This window comes from Mugil cephalus, chromosome 7, assembly GCF_022458985.1.
Source record: "Mugil cephalus isolate CIBA_MC_2020 chromosome 7, CIBA_Mcephalus_1.1, whole genome shotgun sequence".
NCBI classification, from domain to species: domain Eukaryota; kingdom Metazoa; phylum Chordata; class Actinopteri; order Mugiliformes; family Mugilidae; genus Mugil; species Mugil cephalus.
The window spans coordinates 8,440,219-8,458,162 of NC_061776.1; the positions used below are offsets into that span (position 1 = coordinate 8,440,219).

The 17,944-nt window shown below is 38.8% G+C and overlaps 2 protein-coding genes across 12 annotated transcripts; one reads left to right on the plus strand and one right to left on the minus strand.

Moving 5' to 3' along the window:
- The first annotated feature begins 877 nt into the window (after positions 1-877).
- LOC125010188 (putative ferric-chelate reductase 1) lies at positions 878-5,924 on the plus strand. Its single transcript, XM_047588572.1, has 7 exons — positions 878-1,018; positions 1,604-1,695; positions 2,346-2,546; positions 4,395-4,511; positions 4,801-4,927; positions 5,283-5,411; positions 5,508-5,924. Exons 2-7 carry the CDS (start codon positions 1,606-1,608, stop codon positions 5,558-5,560), a joined length of 717 nt encoding a protein of 238 aa, XP_047444528.1. The 5' UTR covers positions 878-1,018; positions 1,604-1,605; the 3' UTR covers positions 5,561-5,924.
- A 2,606-nt stretch (positions 5,925-8,530) lies between these two features.
- LOC125010846 (heterogeneous nuclear ribonucleoprotein C) lies at positions 8,531-17,573 on the minus strand. 11 transcript variants are annotated; one of them, XM_047589716.1, is made up of 9 exons: positions 17,415-17,573; positions 15,150-15,271; positions 13,720-13,988; positions 12,760-12,793; positions 12,442-12,492; positions 10,973-11,142; positions 10,761-10,883; positions 10,473-10,636; positions 8,531-9,125 (listed from the first exon to the last, which is right to left on the minus strand). In XM_047589716.1, the coding sequence occupies exons 2-9, from the start codon at positions 15,152-15,154 to the stop codon at positions 9,018-9,020; spliced, it is 924 nt and encodes a 307-aa protein (XP_047445672.1). In that variant the 5' UTR covers positions 15,155-15,271; positions 17,415-17,573; the 3' UTR covers positions 8,531-9,017. The 11 variants fall into 11 exon arrangements, with proteins under 11 accessions (XP_047445672.1, XP_047445671.1, XP_047445669.1 ...); XM_047589715.1 differs by having other exon boundaries at positions 12,442-12,495; XM_047589713.1 differs by having other exon boundaries at positions 10,473-10,633; positions 10,761-10,874; positions 12,721-12,793.
- Positions 17,574-17,944: the final 371 nt, after the last annotated feature.

Here is a 17,944-nt window from a genome sequence, read left to right on the forward strand (position 1 = left end):
TTTGACAATGCTGTTGTGTTTTAAGGTTGGTTTATAGCCATCCAGGTTATAGTACATGCAAAACTAGTATATATAAAACAAGAGAACAACTCTACAAGTACAGTGGCCTAGTTTTTTAACCTTTTTTTTTATAAATCAAAAATTTCCCCCGGATGTACTTTGTTGTTTTATGTTTTGTACTCCTAGCCACATCACGTAGGATGGGGAAACAAATTAGAAATTTCTCATGCGGAGACAAATGACATTAAGGTGCACCATTGTTATCTTCAGTGTCCGAACAGTATGACGCTGAGTCAACAAAAGTCGTCACGAGTTGTTTATTTTGCCAGACCAAGACGAGTTAACCAACATACTCATTATCCTCTGTGCTGTCTGAACGCTGTGTTCGTTTCCTTTATTGATTCAGTGTTTTACCTGCCTCAGTGAATGTAAAACTCTCAGAGCCCAATGTTGTTCAGCAGGGTATGAAAAGCCAAACGATTGCTTTATTTGCACAGATAATTTAAAGACTCTTAAAAAAAGTCAGACTTTGACTATGATAATTAATTAGTTTTGATGATTACAGTTCAGTCACCACCTTTCTGACGCCTTTTCTACATAAATTGAACATCATAAACATAATGCATTCTCTCTAGTGTTTTTTTTAGGTAAAAGATCATGTAACTATGAATAACTCTGTAGTGGGGTCAACAAATCCAACTCAGCGTACCGGAAACCTTAGTTATTTTCCTCTCAGTGCTGACGGGGCTTGTTTCAAAGAAACTGCTGCAGCCGTGTGACTCAAACGCCCTCCGGGGAGGAAGTTAGACAGGTGTACTCTTACAGAGCCCCGCCCCTTTTAAGATGCTGCAAAAAGCCCCCCCCCCCCACCCATTCCTGCATCACTGGCACATCAGTCTGACGTCTGCTGATTTAAGTCGTTCCCGCAGGGATCAAGTGCACTCAGAGGACAAAAAGCAGCCCGACAGAGAACATTTCTGCAACTCAACTTTTAGCCTTCACCCAAAACAAAAAACAAGTAAGTACCTCAAATCTTTATCCATTTATCACATTGTTTTAGATATGAATTCTCAGATGTACTGAACTGCTTATTTTCATTATGTTAGAAATTTGATTAACATTTAATTTGTGTAACGAGAGTGTGACTTTTGTGAATCAGTTTATTTAATTAAGTTAATTTTTCCGTCAAATAGTTCAACAAAACTCTTTTAAATGTTAAATGTTTTAACATGTTAATGTTAAATTTTAAATGTATTCAAAACGTCTGGGGAATAAAAGTGAGGATGAGGGATTTAACTGGTAGTTTTTTATATTATAGTAGCCAGTCATCCATCTGTTATATAAAAATAGTGTGTGTGATGGACTGTGGTGGCGCGTTTCCCAGACAGTTTCATGATATGCAAAGTTTTTCACATTGATTTACGTGTTTTTGTTTTTTCTAGACTTGACATTTGTTCTTTGCACTCAAAATGTAATGAGTTTTAATTCACAACAGAGCTAATGAAAGAGTTAATTTCTAACATCTTTCAAATTAAATTGTTCAGAAGTTAGATTTTGGCCGTCTCATTCTGACTTTCTCTTGTCTGTAATTGCTTCCTGGCAGAAATGCAGCGAGGACTGATCCTGTTGTTCGCCACAGTCATGGTTTTTGTGGCAATGGGTGTCCAAGGAACGTCAAAAAGGGATAACACAAAGGTTGGTTTTCACGGAGCTTAACCCTGTCAGGAGGTAACACAGCGACCTTTGTACGAAGCCTACGAGCTATATTTGTTTAAAAACGACTTTGACATGTTTTAATTGCACCAGCTTAGACAAGGCAAACAATACAGGTGTTTATACTGGCTCCCATAAAGCTTTTAACTTTAATGGTTTTTAGTTTCTGTTGCGTAAAAAGGTTTTACACCTTTTACATTTTTTTTTTTTGTCCTTCTGCTGGTGCTTTTATTGAGAAATGTTGATGCGGTTTATTGTTCTTTTCCAAGAAGCAGCTTTGTTTGCCTTCAATATAAGAGGGAAGTTTTAATGCTGCCTTCATGTTTCAGGTCAAAATGTGTTTGTGCTTTTAAAAAGTGAACTAAAGTAAAGTTTGCGGAGCTCAAAAGGAACACATAAAAAATATGTAGTAGTAGTTTTATATTCAGAGGTCGCTTTTTTCCATTGTATTGACATTGTCCGACACTTAAAATTATGTCAAATTTTTTGAGTGGCCCTTTAATTTAGCCACCTCCATTTACAAGTAATGACTGCACCAAAACAAACATATAAAATGAAGTATCATCTAAAGGTAGTTCAATGCCATAAGGAAATAACGATATTGACTTTTGACGTGTCCTTGTCTCTACCAGGTGTCCATCACTCGGGACTATTGCGGAGCCACGAAGGTGTGTGTGGAGACACCAGATAACTGTGATCCTGCAAACACCACCTGTCTGTTCACGTCCATCCATGCTAGCGACCCAAAGAATTCAAGTACTGATCTGTTCATCGAACTCAGTGGCAGCTCCCAAGGGTACATCGCCATGGGGCTCACCGAGAACGCAACTGAGGTACAACGCACAAAACAATGTTATGTTATGAATATCAGTAGTGATTCAGTTTGTTGTTCTCTTAGCTAACTAGCAAAACCCGGCCTAATTACTTAAAAGCAAAAAAAAAGCCAAGTGCAACAATCAAATGAAATCACTTTTCACAGAATTTTTCATGTATTCTTTGACGGAAAACATTTAGATTTATCTTCGTACATTGCAGAAGGCAGACACATTAAAAAATAGTCGACTTTTGGGACCATGCAAACCAGGAAGTTGCCACCTCAAAGGTGACGTAATGCAAATACAGGCTACTTTGTTGTATGATCCTAGATTTTACAGGTTAATGAATGACTCACGGCAAATACTGTACCAAGGTCAGTAACCAAACAGTGAAGGAATACGTTACATACGTTAAGAGACTGTCTTCATGTTCCATTAAGTCACCGCTTCACTGCCATATCATTGGCTAATTTGAACATATTTTTATAAACTCTTTTTTCTCTAGCTAGCTGTAGCTACGTTAGCTAGCATCATAGCAGGGGCGTCGATTCACTTTTTCTCAACAGGGCCAGACCAGTAACACAGTAGTATGTTAATCTATAAATCAACTCCACATGTTTCACTTTGTTTTAGTGCTAATAAGTACATTATGAAAGTGTTTACATTTAATGAGCTGCACTATTGCAAAGCATGTAATGATCAACTGGACATTTATTTAAAAACGGGAGTGCAATTTCTGTTAAGTCTAGGTCTCAGTGTTGTGTTATGTCCACAATTCTCTATAAAACTGCGTGAAACTGAGAAATAGCAGTTATTTTTATTGGAAAAATATCTTCACTGATTTAATCAGGGAGTCTGATACTAAACGTGACTTGGAGGTTAAATGTAAAGGTAGAAAGTTATTAAGAGCTAAAAAATAAAAACGTCACACTTACAACTGCTATCTCTTCTGCTAAAATATCTCTGCAACTTTCCAAAGAGCTAGCAAGCAGCTAGCCTAACATGATACCGTTAAGCTAACTCCTGATACTGAAAGTGACTTGGGTGTTAAGGTATAAACTTAAAGCTATTAAGAATAAAAAATAGAAATGGCAAACTGACAAAAATGAATCGGCAACTTTCCAAAGAGCTAGCGATGAACACGCTAGCAGCTAGCCTAACATGAGACTGTTAGAAGCTAACCCCTGATACTGAACGTGGGTTAATGATTTAAAGTGTTTTTGACCATTTTTATGAAATGAAGGAAAAAAAAGAACAAAACTCATAATAATAATTTTTACAAGGGGCTAGCAAGGCTAACACGAGGCAAACACGAGGCAAACACGAGGCAAACACGAGGCAAACATGAGGCTAACACGAGGCTAACACGAGGCTAAGGAGCTTATAGCTCCATCTAAAACAAGACTACCTGGTAAATTGATATGCCGTTTGTTAAATTTAGCAGATGCTACGTGATTTGTACATATGTAGTAACTTTGACACTTAACAGTTAACATTCTTGCTAGCGTGTAGGTTAGCATGATTTAACTGGACAGTGGCTACTAAGATAGCAACAAAGAAAGGCAAGAATATATACAAAAAACAAGAACAAATTTGAAAGAATATACAAAAAATAACTACTGTCAAAAACATATACAGAGGAAAATATAAAAACATTATTTATGCACAGGGTGGAATGGGAGTTGAAATTGCTAAAATTCTCAATTGTAGACAGTGAAGTAGCTGTTTGTACAAAAAAGGAACAAGAAAACAAAGGCCGTGTGTTATGTGAAACCAGTAGAAGGATGTGCTGAAATGTGCTATTGTGTTCTCCGCAAAAACGCTAATCCTCCGAACCTTTTTATTATCACTGCTTCATTTCCTCAGGGAACCACCCTGCTGTACGTCTGCGCTCGTAACACCTCCAATGGTGGCAACAACAAGTTCTTCTTCCGGACAATGGAAAGAAACAACATGAACAATTCACTGAGTGAAGCAGAGAGGGTGAGACCTTGACTACAGCAAAATATTTAATTAAATTCAGTATCAATTAATACACCTACATCTCTTTTAAATAATATTAACAAATACACAGACAGAGGATTGCTCAGATTGTGCTTTCAGATTAAAACTTCACAGTAAAAGCAAATGATAGCGTGTTTAAACATGCTACCAAAATGATCCAAATGTATCTTTAAAGCCTTTAAAAAACACCTCATGCATCTCTTGATTACTCAACAAACAGGGGCATTTCACACGAACTCATCAAACTTTGTGTCCTATTTGTCTGCAGAGTGTGACAGAAATTCGAGGCACGGTAGACGAAAGCTTTATCGAGTGCATGTTCAACGTCTCCAGTGTGAACGCCACCAGCATCAGGAACTTCACCGTCCTCCTCGGGTGGGGAACAGTGGACGGAGGTAAGTGCATTTGCTGTTTGTTTTTCCATATAAATAGACACATAATTGAATATAGAATTGTACTTTTCTGATTCATTGTTTTTAGAGTTTTTATTTATTTATTTTTTTGCTTTTATTGTTGTGTTGTTTAGTTATTGTTTTGGTGTTTTTGCGTCTGTTTTTAATTGTGTCGGATGCCTTACTTCGAGCCGTAAGCCAAGTTTACCTGCGGGTGTAAATGAAGTAACCTGAAGACGATTAAATGCTCTCAAAATGCAACATACCCGCACACTTACCAACGTTTTATTAATTATATATATATATATATTTTTTTTTATATATATTAAACCTTTTCATGAATTCAATTATTACACAGATGGTATTAAGTCCTTCAACGTCAGCCGGACCGAAGGCCCTCTGAGTTTCGACGTCCTGACCGGCACCACCGCCGCCCCTACAACAACCACGACAGAATCAAGAGCCAGCTACGCCCTCCAGTCCCACGGTAATGAGCCACACCGTCCTTTTCTGTTCCAGGCTGTACATATAAAAAACAACAACAACAACAAAATAAATAAATCCACCGCTGTTCTTCTTCCAGCTGTTTTGCTCCTGCTGAGCGTCCTCACACTGACGGTCCTGAAGACAGACTGAAAGCGTCCGGAGAGGAAGTCGTGACCCAGCGTGATGAGAGTCGATCTATTTATACTGTGTTTATATTTAACTAATTCAGAGATGTTCAGGGGATCTTTTGCACTGTGCCCTATAACTGCTTGGAGATGAAGAAACCAACGAAAACAGGCGCATGGTTTGATTTTTTTTTTTTAATTTTTATTTACTATTAACCAGCTTTCCCACGATTTGCATTGGTTCGCTCATTGTAACCAGTCAGAATGTGACACGCTCAGGATGATTATGATGTTTAACAAGTTTATGTGAATATATTGTGACTGTAAACTATCTGTTGAACAGATGAGAGAACACATAACGATAACAATAAAACAGAAATTACCACTTGTGACTTTCGTGTCATTGGCTCACACACCAGAACCCAGACTCATCCAAGTGTCTTGTTCAGGTCTAAATGTCTAAATGTCCGTCTGGGAGTTTAATCGGTGGCGTAACGTCTTCAGGAAAACTTTGGTTTGCTCAGTAAAGAGCTGGCAGCACAGTTGCCTGCCGGTTACTGTATGTTTCCCACTGTCATTCTCAATCACAACATCAATTTTACACCTTTACAGTTATATACAGGCAAAAGATTAGCAGCTGATTGAGGTTAATTTACACTTTTTCCCCACATGAGATATCGTTGACTGCACTGATATCTACAAGTAGCATTCAGTGTACATGTAATACATATTTTTAGATTTAGAAAAGTATGTTTTTACATCTTTTCTCTACAACATTTGATAAATTATTCCCTGGTAGTGTCATTTTGAAGCAGTCTACAGTGTTTTTTTTTAGGCCAAGGACCAAACTGATGGAGAAATGATCTATGCTTTAAAGATAGAGCATTTCAATACGGTGTATAATGTCTTTCTGTGTAATAATCTTACCTACTTACCTACCTCGGGTGAATAAAAACCCGTTCTGGGGACGTCAGGCCATTTCACAAATGACCCTCATCATAATCATCATTATATCTCTGTCGCGTGTGACGCGCGGAATAAGCAAAGCGTGTGTTTTACGATAATCCGCTGACATTATCCAGGATATAATCACATGCCTGTGTTGTTTGCCGATTCCTCTTCATTGCACGTCACAGGTAAATACCGTAGCTTACACATCCAGGACACGTGATGATTCAAATACAGTTCTGTTTGTTCGGGCACGACTCACATGTTGTCCCAAATAACATCTTTAAAAGCGGTCGGTGTCATTTTCTTTTCTTTTTTTTCTTCTTCTAATTCAAGCTTTGCATCTTTTTCTCGTTATGAAGATGTTTAGCTTGGGTTTTGTCAATTCAGGCGTTTGGGGAAAAAAATAGAAATCATCATCAAGTAGAACTGAAACGGAGAAGACATCTAAAATAAAACCAAAAACACAACTGGACTTGTTCATTCATTCGCTCATTCACAGAGTGAATGTGTGGGATTAGAGCAGTGGGATGTCAGAGTTAGGAGCTTGGACGTGATGTAAACCTGTCGGTCCCAGAGCTGTTTCTCTAACCACTACGCCACAACCAGCAATTACACGTTTTGTGAATTTGCGGAGGTTAAACCCCCGTCTTCCTGCTCACAGATAAATAACCACCGTTCTCTCTGTGTTCTCTCTAACTACACATTAATAGCCTGGAAACTTTCCAGACTCAAGCTTGTAAAAGGGAGTAAAAACTATTTGCATCTATTTCCCCTAATGACGAGGTTTGCTTTTTTTTTTTGTCTGTGCACGATCAGCCACAACATTAAAACCACTAAGAAGTTTTAGGAACAACTCAAAATACACAAAGAACAGCGCAAAGTGTTGACCTAGGCCCACGTCCACTCTCTGATGCGTCACAATTATTTTGGACCTACGCAATCATCATGTTAACTTCTAAAATAAAGATTTTGATGAAATGCCCTTATGTGTTTATGTGCTTAAAGTCAAATGTGAGCTAGCTAACCGTGTAACCAGTCTGCTAGCACTAATCCATCAGACCTGAAAGCTGCTGTCTTTTATATCAACGCACAAACTAGCTAAAATAGCGTTAGCACTAACAATTTGAGCACAATGTAGTTCGTCTGCATCAGCTGATGTTATCAAATTTCTGAAATATCGCGACCAGCCCAGGTAGCGGGGGCCGCTTTCGTTGGTGCTTGCGCCCCCTGGTGGTAAGTATGGAAATATATAGCTACGGAGGCACACGTGTTTTTATGCGTATTTGTGGATCTTCCGCTTCTGAAAAGGACTCTAGCGCCGACGTTTAATTTCAACACTATTAAAATTGGGGTTTTGATGCAGGACAGAAAAAGAGATATGCTAAATAACACCTTAATTATTATGGGCAAATATTTTATCCATATATGTAGATTTTCAAATGTCACAACACTGTTTATAATGTTTATGAATGAGTTGATTAATTTTTAAAAAAAAAAACTTTGAAACATAAAAACGAAACAAGCCTTATGTTTACAATATTGTAAACATAATTAACATAATTAAGCTATTTAGCTTAATTACATTGATTCCTGATTAAGTGACTTTTTTTAAATTAGTTTTTTATATTAATTTCTATTGTGTTTTGATGATAGTGTTGTTTTCATATATTTACATGTTTTGCTTGGTCTAATATGCTACATTTTGTCTGGAATATGAGATCTGATTGACACAGACTTTGTAATGCCGGGATTTGTCAATAAAGTTAATTTAAAAAGTAAAAAAAACAAACAGACAAAAAAGTAAAAAACGTGTAAGAAGATGCCCAGTCTAGAGGTTGGAAAAATCAGTGTACGTATTTGCAAATTTATTTTACATTTGTGTATCGAAATACACATTTGCAAATACTTTGGCTACATTAATGGCCCCATCATAATTTACACATTAGTAAAAGGTGAGGATTACGTAAACAAATATATGTGTGACGTTCATGAAATAAAAAATAAAATTATGTTAAAACAAAAAAAAAATACTCATAAGCATTCATCACATTTTAATATTTTATTGCAATTTATTCCTTTACAGTCAAACTTAAACTGAATAGTATATAAAAAAAATGACACCGACATACAGACACACAATGTCAAACGAACTGATGCTAAAAACATTTTTACTGTAGCTGAAATATTTGTCCTCGCGTTAAGACAATGTCCGTCGAGATGTCGTCTCTGAGAACATTAGCGCTCTGCGTCGCTGTCTTCTCTCTATCCCGAAGACGACGACGCGGTAAAAAACACAAACCTGCTGTTACAGTGACTCCGGACAAAAAAGAAAAAAAAAAGAAAAAAGAAAAACACAACTAACAAAAGAAAGAGAAACTTCTTTAGGGACAATGTGACGATAGAGTGTGTGTGTGTGTGTATCATGCTTGTGTTTGTGTGTGTGTGCTCACATTTTCTTTTCTATCTACAACATGAGTGTTAAAACAGGAGTCCGAGTTCCTACGGGGGAAGCTGCGAGTGCGTCCGAGTGCCTACGAGTCGTCGTCACCGTTGACGCTGTCGCCGTCGTCGTCTCCTTCTACGTGTTCGCCTTCCTCCTCCTCCTCCTCTTCCTCCTCATCCCTCTCTTGGCTCTTCACCTGTTTGTGGGAGGAAACAAATCGTCAGGTAAGATCATAACGGCTGCAGACGACTGATCTGAATCTTAAAGGATTCAGAAAAAATTATTTTATGAACAAATTCAACCAAACATCGCCCGAGTTGCTACGTTTCCATTTCCTCTAGAAAAGCGCAAAACTTAAATATCGCAATAAAAAAAAATAAAAAAAAAAGGGTAATGGAAAACACCTACATTTCTAAAAAGCTCTCTTTTTACTCTCTCATGAAGTGGTTTTCCAGATGTATCGATATAAAAGTTTATTATGCAATGGAAATGGCATTTCACTCGTCACTGGGCGTCTCAGTCATGTGACCATTTCATTTGAAATCTTCAAAGTGAAGTCTCAACGAGGATTTAAGAGAATTGTGAGATATCGTGAGACTTCATGAGAGTTGCAGCTTATTCACAAAACACTTTTCAATGGAAACACGTACAAAGCGCAATTGTACTTAATCGAAATTTCAGAAACATTGCTTTTATTTTACGAAAACATGTAAAAATGTGAGTCCTGGGTCACAATATAAAGACCATCTACTTGACTGGTGTTGGGACAGGAAGAGGACCTTTGTCTCATCCATTCATAAAAACTATAAAGGAAAAGGCTCAAAATTAATGCATGAAAATTTGTATTTTGGAGAATAATTAATAGCCCACTTCCCACTGAAAGTGATGCTGCAGTTTTTAAAAAGGAAGGTGGGAGATGACGGTACGAGTAAATCTGCTGAATCTAACAGACTAGAGTTAATACAGGTAAAAATATGATTATAATATATTTCTGTATTCACCGTCTAACTCTACATTGTAGTCACCGCTGAATATTGGCAACTTGGCTTTAAGTTTAGCCAGCGGAGTACTGCTCTTCTTAGTTTTATTTTTTACGGCAAATATTATAGACGAAAGTCCAAGTAAAAAATAAATAAAAAAATGGGACATATATTTTCCTTTTGGGATGAGATACATTCACTTTGGGACAGTTCAATTTGTATTTAGGGACGATTCTGGGACGGTGGCCCAAAAAGTCCAAAAAAAGTCCTCACGACACAGATCAATAAATAATAAATCAGCATGTGTGTCTAAGGCAAACACATTAAGCAGCACTGGTTCTTGGCTCCGAAACAGCAGCAGGTAAAATCCATTAGAGAAGTCAGCTGTGATTATTTGTGATTATTACCCAACGCTTGTGTAAAAAACCCAATTTCAGACATTTATGTTGCCAAAAACTGTAATGGAAACAACTATCGTCACCACGTGAAGCTCGCCCTCAACAATCTGACCGACCCGACATAATAATAATAATTAACTGCATCATTTCCTCATCTAATCTCACCTCTTCCTCCTCCAGCAGGTCTCCCTCTTCCTCCTCCTCCTCGTCCTCGTCCGAGTCGTTCATGTCCTGGCTCTGCCGCTCCCTCTTGATCACGTCGTCCTTCTTGTTGCTCGAGTGCGGAGGTGAGGTCACCTCTCCCGGCTCCGGTTTTATGCTCTTAGCTTCTGCCAAACACGAAGGTTCATTCATAAAACGATTCTCTGTCACACTGAAGCTGAAGGTTAAAGGAACTCCTCAGGGTTTCAGGTCCATATTCAACACAAGCGATTCACTCGTTTCCCCTCCTACCTGACTTCTTGCTGTGGTCCTTCTCCATACGCTCCAGACTCTCCAGCAAATCATCCACTTTGCTCTTGATCTGGGTCAGCTCCTTCTTGATGGTCTGCAGCTCATCCACTTTCACTGCACAAACAGAAAGAAGGAAGGAAATAAATAAATAAGAGGGGGTGAGGTTAGAAGAGACCGATCAGGTCACGTTGTCCCCCCGTCCAAACACTCACTTGTCCTGGATGAGTAAGTCCTCTGGCTGCTCTTGGACGAGGAGGAGAAGCTGCTCTTGGTTCGCCGGCTGCTTCCTCCGCTCAGACTGACCCGCGGGCGTTTGGACGGGATCACGGCCCGAGACAGAGGCGGAGGCGGAGCGGGGACACGGGACGGGTACGAGTACATTCTGGGGCCGGGACAGAAGGGAGACATTTAATTAAAAAACCTGAGAGGTGGATGGTTTTATACAGTGGAGTGAAGTTGGGGACACTAGTGGTATCATTAATACAGTGAGACCAGGAAAATGTGGATTATCAGATCACATTAAGGACAATTAGATTCAACAATGACAACAAACAAACTAACAAATAACAAATGGTCCACGAACACTTACATGTGACCAGAAATCAGTTCTGCTGATATTTATATGGAGCTGATTTCAACACCAGGAAATACTTTACTAGTACTAAGTGTGACCTTTTGGTAATTTATACAACACAACTCCAACTGCTTTGTACTAGAGTTCCCCCTTATTCAGAAAAAGTGGATTAGCCTCAGTTTTTTAGTTAATTTCAGTTATGATTAGGGATGTATTTTTGTAATATCGAGCCTATTTTTTTAATATCTGTTCATATCATTATCGGTTTTACCTCCGATACTGAAAACAGATAACATAACGCCTGGGTTGTGCTGCTGCTGCTTGTGGGGTCCTGAGACATTTAGACATTTACCGGCGTGCGATTGATGATCTTATCAAACAGCACCCGGAGCCGAAACAACAACATAGTGTAGCTAGTGTGGCTAACAGTTTGCTTGCTACCTAAAAACTAGTCTGGGCGAAAAACAAAAAACAAAAAAAAAAAAAAAACGTCTGCATATATCGGTATAACATATCGGTTGATATCAGAAATTAAGAATTTGGACAATATCGGCTATCAGATATCGGCAAAAAGTCAATATCGGACGTCCCTAGTTATGATAAATGTATCTAAATAAAAAAAAAAAACGAGAAGTAACGTTAAGCCATAACTTAAGGTCTGACTTCTTCTTCCTCAAAAAAATAAAAAATACAGCATAAATTAATATTAACTAACTAAATATCAACGCTATGAAGGTTACGCGTTAAAGGTTTGTTTGTTTTGGTTGTTGATTCAACCATTTTTGGAGGCTGTGGTTTGTGGAGCTACTGAACCGACGCGTGTTTCTATTATTGTGATATTAGTCAAGTGGACAAAACAAAACTCGAGTGCTCAGTTCAATCCAGTTCAACAACAACACGAGCCGCGTCCTCCAAAACGACCGTCACGGTCGACTCGCCGCCCTTTGTTTTGAACATAAACCGAACATTAAAGCCTCCGAGAAGCCGCGATTCAGAGCACAACTCTTACATTACGATGCGTTTCCTCATAGTTAGTGAGTCTAATGATCTGACAAGTCGGTGCACGCTTTTATTCCTGTGAACTTCTTTTAAAAACACTTCACTCACCTGTCGTAATAATCCCTCTGAAAATCGTAGTCGAGGTCAAATGATGAGCTGCTACTAAAGTAGAACAAAAACAAAAACTGATTAAAATATTATTCTAAGCAAATATATGTACACACAAATATATATATATATGTATATACACACGTTAATTATTACTCATGCTGACTCCTAGTTTACTATGAGACTGTGTTTCACTTTCAGGTAGATTAATAATGTTTTTTTCTGGTTAGCTGTTGCCAGCAGGTGTGACATTACAGTGCTACTCTCATTGAAAATAACCTGTACATGTCTCCAGCGGAGCGTTTGGTGGTTTTTGACCTGTGTGGTTTGGGTTCTCCAGCCAGGTTGATGTCTGAGGAAAAACAGAACAGGATGGTTTAGACGAGAGGCATCGAACTCATTTCATTTCGAGGGCTGCACTGAGTTTAATTTAATATCAAACTAAGTGGGGCCTAAGTAACACGACACTAATAACATATAAGTAGCAACAACTCCAGATATTTTTCCATTTGCTTTAGTGCAAAGAAGAAGAACAAGTAAATGAGGAGAAGGTTTAAAATTAATAAACTATCCTTTAAAAGATGAAATTTCACACCGTTTTGTGCTTCGCCCTAGTGAGGTTATTGTAAAACTTTACAAATTAGAGATTGCCGTCCATGTAATGTCATTTAAAACCGATGCTGTGGGTCAGGTTAGACCCTCTGACGGGCCGAGGACCTTATGTTTGTCACCCGTGACTTAGACGGAGACGCGAAGGGACTTTTAGATTCAGTCACATGCGGGGAAATAATCATGCACTGACGTCACAAAACGTCAGTGCATGATTATTAGAAATTATTTCCCATCCACGAGTCTCACAAAGAATATTTGTGCCCTGAAGGCGACGGAGAGAGAACATTAACTAGATCTATGCAAAACTTAAACACAGATCACTAATCGAGTGTGTAATTTGCGTATTTACTTGCGCCTGAGACTCATTTAAATGTTCCAAGCTTCAATGCCGCTAATATTATCTGTTATCCCGAATTTAATGTAAAAACGTTAGTGCTGGGCCGATAGATAAAACACCAGTACTAAACAAAAAAAATTAAATTTTGATTGTAATTTTCTCCCAAAAAAGAGAAAACGACATAAAAGTTAAAGATACATTTTCTGGTTTTTGCCATTATCATTTACGTTTGTGTTGATATCGTGATAATATCGTAATTGTGTCATTTTTTTTTTCTGACATTTAAATAAACATGGGAGTAACTAATTAAATGCAAAGCCCCCCCTCACCAAGTACTTGTCCGACGATCATCCTCCCATCCTCCCCGGCGACGGCGGCCCGGGCGTTCCTCTCGTTGGAGTACTGGACGAAGGCGTAGCCCTTGTGGATGGAGCAGCCGACGACCTTCCCGTACTTGGAGAAAATGGCCTCCACGTCGGCCTTGGTGACGAGCAGGGTGTTGAGGTTGCCGATGAAGACCCGGGAGTTGAGGGAGCGCGGGTCGGTCTTGTTGGTGACGTTGCTGCTGGCCATCAGGCTGGAGGTGGTGGGTGATCGACTGGCGGGGGAAAAAAAAAAAAAAAGACACAACAGAAAACACGCCGCTCGTTTAGTGGCAGGGTGAGAGAGACGGACGTCAGCGGTTACCCCATCATTAGCTCACGTCTATTGGCTTTGGTATAATTGACAAAAACAAAAGTTAAACGTTTTTCCAAAAGGAGCCCAAAAAGAAAGAATTATGGGTAATCAACTCAATCATGCACCAATCAGATAAGATATGAAGTGAGGGATTCTTGGCCTGGAAGAAGTAACAGCAGCTCAACGCCCACAAATTTTGTTTTTGGTCTGAAGAAAATGATTATGCTCCAGCTACGACGATAATTAGACGGTCGGTCTAATGATCTGGGAGCTTTTTATGCTGCGATAGACACAGCAAGGTTTACAGGTTTGGTTTAAAAAGTGCCCAATAATGAAATCTTAGAAATGAGTTTGGTTATATTCTTGTATTGGCACCAAAATAACAGATATCATGTGTCATATATATATAAATTAAAATAAAAACATTTGTTAAGGACTAAACAGAGAAGAAAAGTCAAAAAGAAGCAAAACATAGAAACATACAGCTCTGCTATAAGACGTTTATGTTTGGTTTTAATCCACACCGATGATAATAAGCTGCCTTTGTTATCATTAGTTCGGAGACTCACACATCTAACTAGCTTCACTGTTGATTTGAATATGCAGACGAAAAATCCACCCTGCTTCATTTAATCTGAAGGTTATTAACAAAAAAATTTAGGAAGAGCAAAGATTTAATTTTTAACTTATTATCTTTAACTCTGATGCTTTCGTGTAATATTTAACTTGTAGTTAACTATAGCTGCAGATGGGGGGACATCCCTAAAAGAGTTGGTGGTTAATTATTCGTCAAGCACCAAAAAAAGAAAAAAAAGCCACACTTATTTGTATTGACTGGGACCTTTTGAGGCTGTGATTTTGTGCTTAGGTTTCGTGCAGCCGGACGATTCCTCTAAACGTCCCCTAAACAAAGTGAGCAGCGTTTCTACCAACGGGACAAAAGACAAGAGTGTGAAGCCCAGAGGTGCGAGTGAGTGAGTGAGGGAGGGAGACGTGAACATGAAAAGCAGTGGCATCAACAGTTACCCCCCGGCTCACAGAGGGGTTTTTTTTTTTTTTTTTTTTAACATTCATCACTCACTCCATAGCGTCTGTGTGCAGGGCGGCCGTCTGTCTGTCTGTCTGGTGTTTGACACTGGGAGGGGGGCTGGGTTCAGTTTGGGCTGGTGTCTCGACCTTCACCTTCGCCCCTCGCGATTTATACTGAGGTGACAGAAAACATACCTCAGTCAAGCTGAGCAGAGTTATCGTGTACCGAGTCTTACCTGGTTTTGGGGGGGGAATGGGGGTGTGTGTGTGTGGGGGGGGGGAGCTGAAAGCTAGTCACAACCTAGACTGGGACTAGATGTAAGTACAGGTAAATCTGTAGTGTTTAAACATGAGCTGTTTGAGGAGGAGGAGGAGGAGGAATACATGACAGATCCAAGACTTAATGATACTTAAATAGCAAAATTATTACAATTTTATCCGTAGAAAGTGACATTATTATGGTTTATGTGTAGCCCACAAAATGCATGGTTGCAGCGGCACATTTGAGGAGTAATATCTGCAGAAATCTATTTAAATCCTCAAGTCTTTTTTACTGGATGCATAGAAAACAAAAATGATTTTCCTGTTTAGACACACTGAAAGCAAACTGGTGATTAATGAGGTGCCAAAATTAACAATACAGTGCGAGTTTGGATCTATAAGGGAAATAAATTTCTCGTTGGGTTAGTTTATCAGAGACGTAACAGATTAATTATCAATTTAACCTTTAAAAATAGGATGAAACTTGAGCTCGAGCACATCATTATAATTGTTAACCTTACAGAAGCTGAGATTAACCATCGATATTGTAGCAGAAGGGACGATGCTAATTAAACGGGCGTGTGAAACGATGTGAGCTCGTAACGGGATAAATGTTAGGGTGCACAATTACTCCCTTCATAACGTTATAGGGCCCCTCCTGTATATGCAATTTTCCTCAGCAACATATTTGTAGTTTCCACTTATTATATAAACATTATGCAATCACCAGCCAGTTCATTAGGTACACATTAATGGACTCTAGTGTAACAGCCCTGGAGTGAATCTTGGCTAAATGATGGTTACGGCATTTAGTTGAAAATTGAAGCTGTTAATTCAACAATTTGGAGGCTGTGGTTAATACAGCTATTTAATTATATACCACAGATGCATGTCCCTATAATAAAACGTTCTAGGCTAAATATACGTACAATTAAATTAACATGACTACAAACTACATCCTCCATCACGTAAACTGAACATTTTAACAGTCATATTGGAGGATTTAGTGCAGGACTGTTGGGTTATTTTCCACTAGTGCACCTAATGCATTGGCAGGTGAGTGTATTCATTGGCTGCATCTCCAACAAACTGATTAAATGGGTTTAATGTGTGTTATCTGGGGCCTGGGGGGGGGCAGATGTGAAGGCATCAGCTTGATTCCCTATACACATAAACAGCCATAAAACTCTTTCAGGTTAAAATGTTTAATCAATCATGTGTGTATTTGTAACGTTATGCAACAAAACTACAAAACTGTCAGTCCAACGCTTCCAAAATCAGCGAAATCTCTCTTCATCAAAGGAGAAAAATCTAATCCACCCAAAAAAAAGAAAAAAAGAAAAAAAAAAAAAAAAAAAACAGCAGACCGACGAGTACGAACCAGAAAAGCAAAGTCTAATTATTAAAAAAAAAAAAAAAAAAATTAAAAAATTACCTAAACCATCCACAACACACCCGCATGGACCAGGACAGCGCCCCCACCAGGCCCTTCAGTGTAAAGCAAGGCCAGCATGGCAACTGTTAGCCAACCACCAATTAAAAATCACCATCCCCCAAAAAAAAAAAAAAAAAAAAAAAAAAAAAGGACAAAAAAAAAATTAAAAAAAAATTACACCTCAGACCAGTTCATCTGCTTTGGGAGGGAAAAACCCAAAACCTGCAAAATTCAAGTAAACGTGTAGTGGATAATCTGCAATGAATCTGGGACCAGGATGACGCTGCAGCTTTCAAACCACAGGACGCTGTTAGCCGTTAGCTCATGGCCGAAAAGCCAAAAACAGATCAGTCCAGTCAAGGAAAAGTCTTCACAATCAAGGCTAGACAAACTTGCAAAAACAGATGAACCCGTAGCTAAGATGCATCCAAAGCGTCGTGTTTCTAAAAACCACAATCAGCGTTTTTTTTTTTCGTTTTGTTTTTCGTTTTTTTTTTGTTTCGCTAGCCAGCACATAACGTCCTGTCCACTCGCAAAATAGAAAAAGCACCGTAGAAAAAAATCCAAAAACAAAAGAAAAAGGAAGGAAAAATGAAAAATGTCTGGGAACAAAATACTCACCACGACCTTTACGAGCAAAATGTCTTGCTTTCAGTAAAATTTCTGTCAAATTGATACTTAGGTCGTCCTGTCGGTGCTAGCCTCCTCCTAGCCACAGAGCTAACCCAACTGACTATGGCGCAGTAGCGGGAAGGGGTGCTGGTTTTGTAACACAGAGCAGCCCGAGGGGGAGGGGTAAGCAACCGCGGCGTCACTTCAAATGACACCGCCCGTTTCGGTGTGGCATGGTGCATAAAACATAGCCACATTTTTGTCTTCCGAAATCAGTCCGCCCTGCCTTCAAAATAAAACCTCGTCGTTTTAACCAGGCGCTATTGTAGGACCAGGGATTTAGGGGGTGTCACAAAGCCGGTTTAAAAAAAATAATAAAGAAAAGAAATTTAAATATGAAGATGAAGGAGGAACAATAAGTGCAAAGCAAATTTAAATGTGGATGCTTTTTTGTCATCTTCTCATAGATAAACATTTAATTCTCTCTAAGTGTCGTTAAGCTGTGAGTATTAAAACTGATGCATCCGCTAAATAGATCT

Coding starts and splice junctions, on each gene's coding strand:
- LOC125010188 (XM_047588572.1), top strand. CDS start 1,606: ATGCAGCGAGGACTGATCCTGTTGTTCGCCACAGTCATGGTTTTTGTG. Junction 2,547..4,394: donor TCACCGAGAACGCAACTGAG/GTACAACGCACA, acceptor TCATTTCCTCAG/GGAACCACCCTGCTGTACGT. Junction 5,412..5,507: donor CTACGCCCTCCAGTCCCACG/GTAATGAGCCAC, acceptor TTCTTCTTCCAG/CTGTTTTGCTCCTGCTGAGC.
- LOC125010846 (XM_047589705.1), bottom strand. Junction 11,143..12,441: donor CAGAGGGATTATTACGACAG/GTGAGTGAAGTG, acceptor TCCCGGCCCCAG/AATGTACTCGTACCCGTCCC. Junction 10,637..10,760: donor GGACCACAGCAAGAAGTCAG/GTAGGAGGGGAA, acceptor CGTGTTTGGCAG/AAGCTAAGAGCATAAAACCG.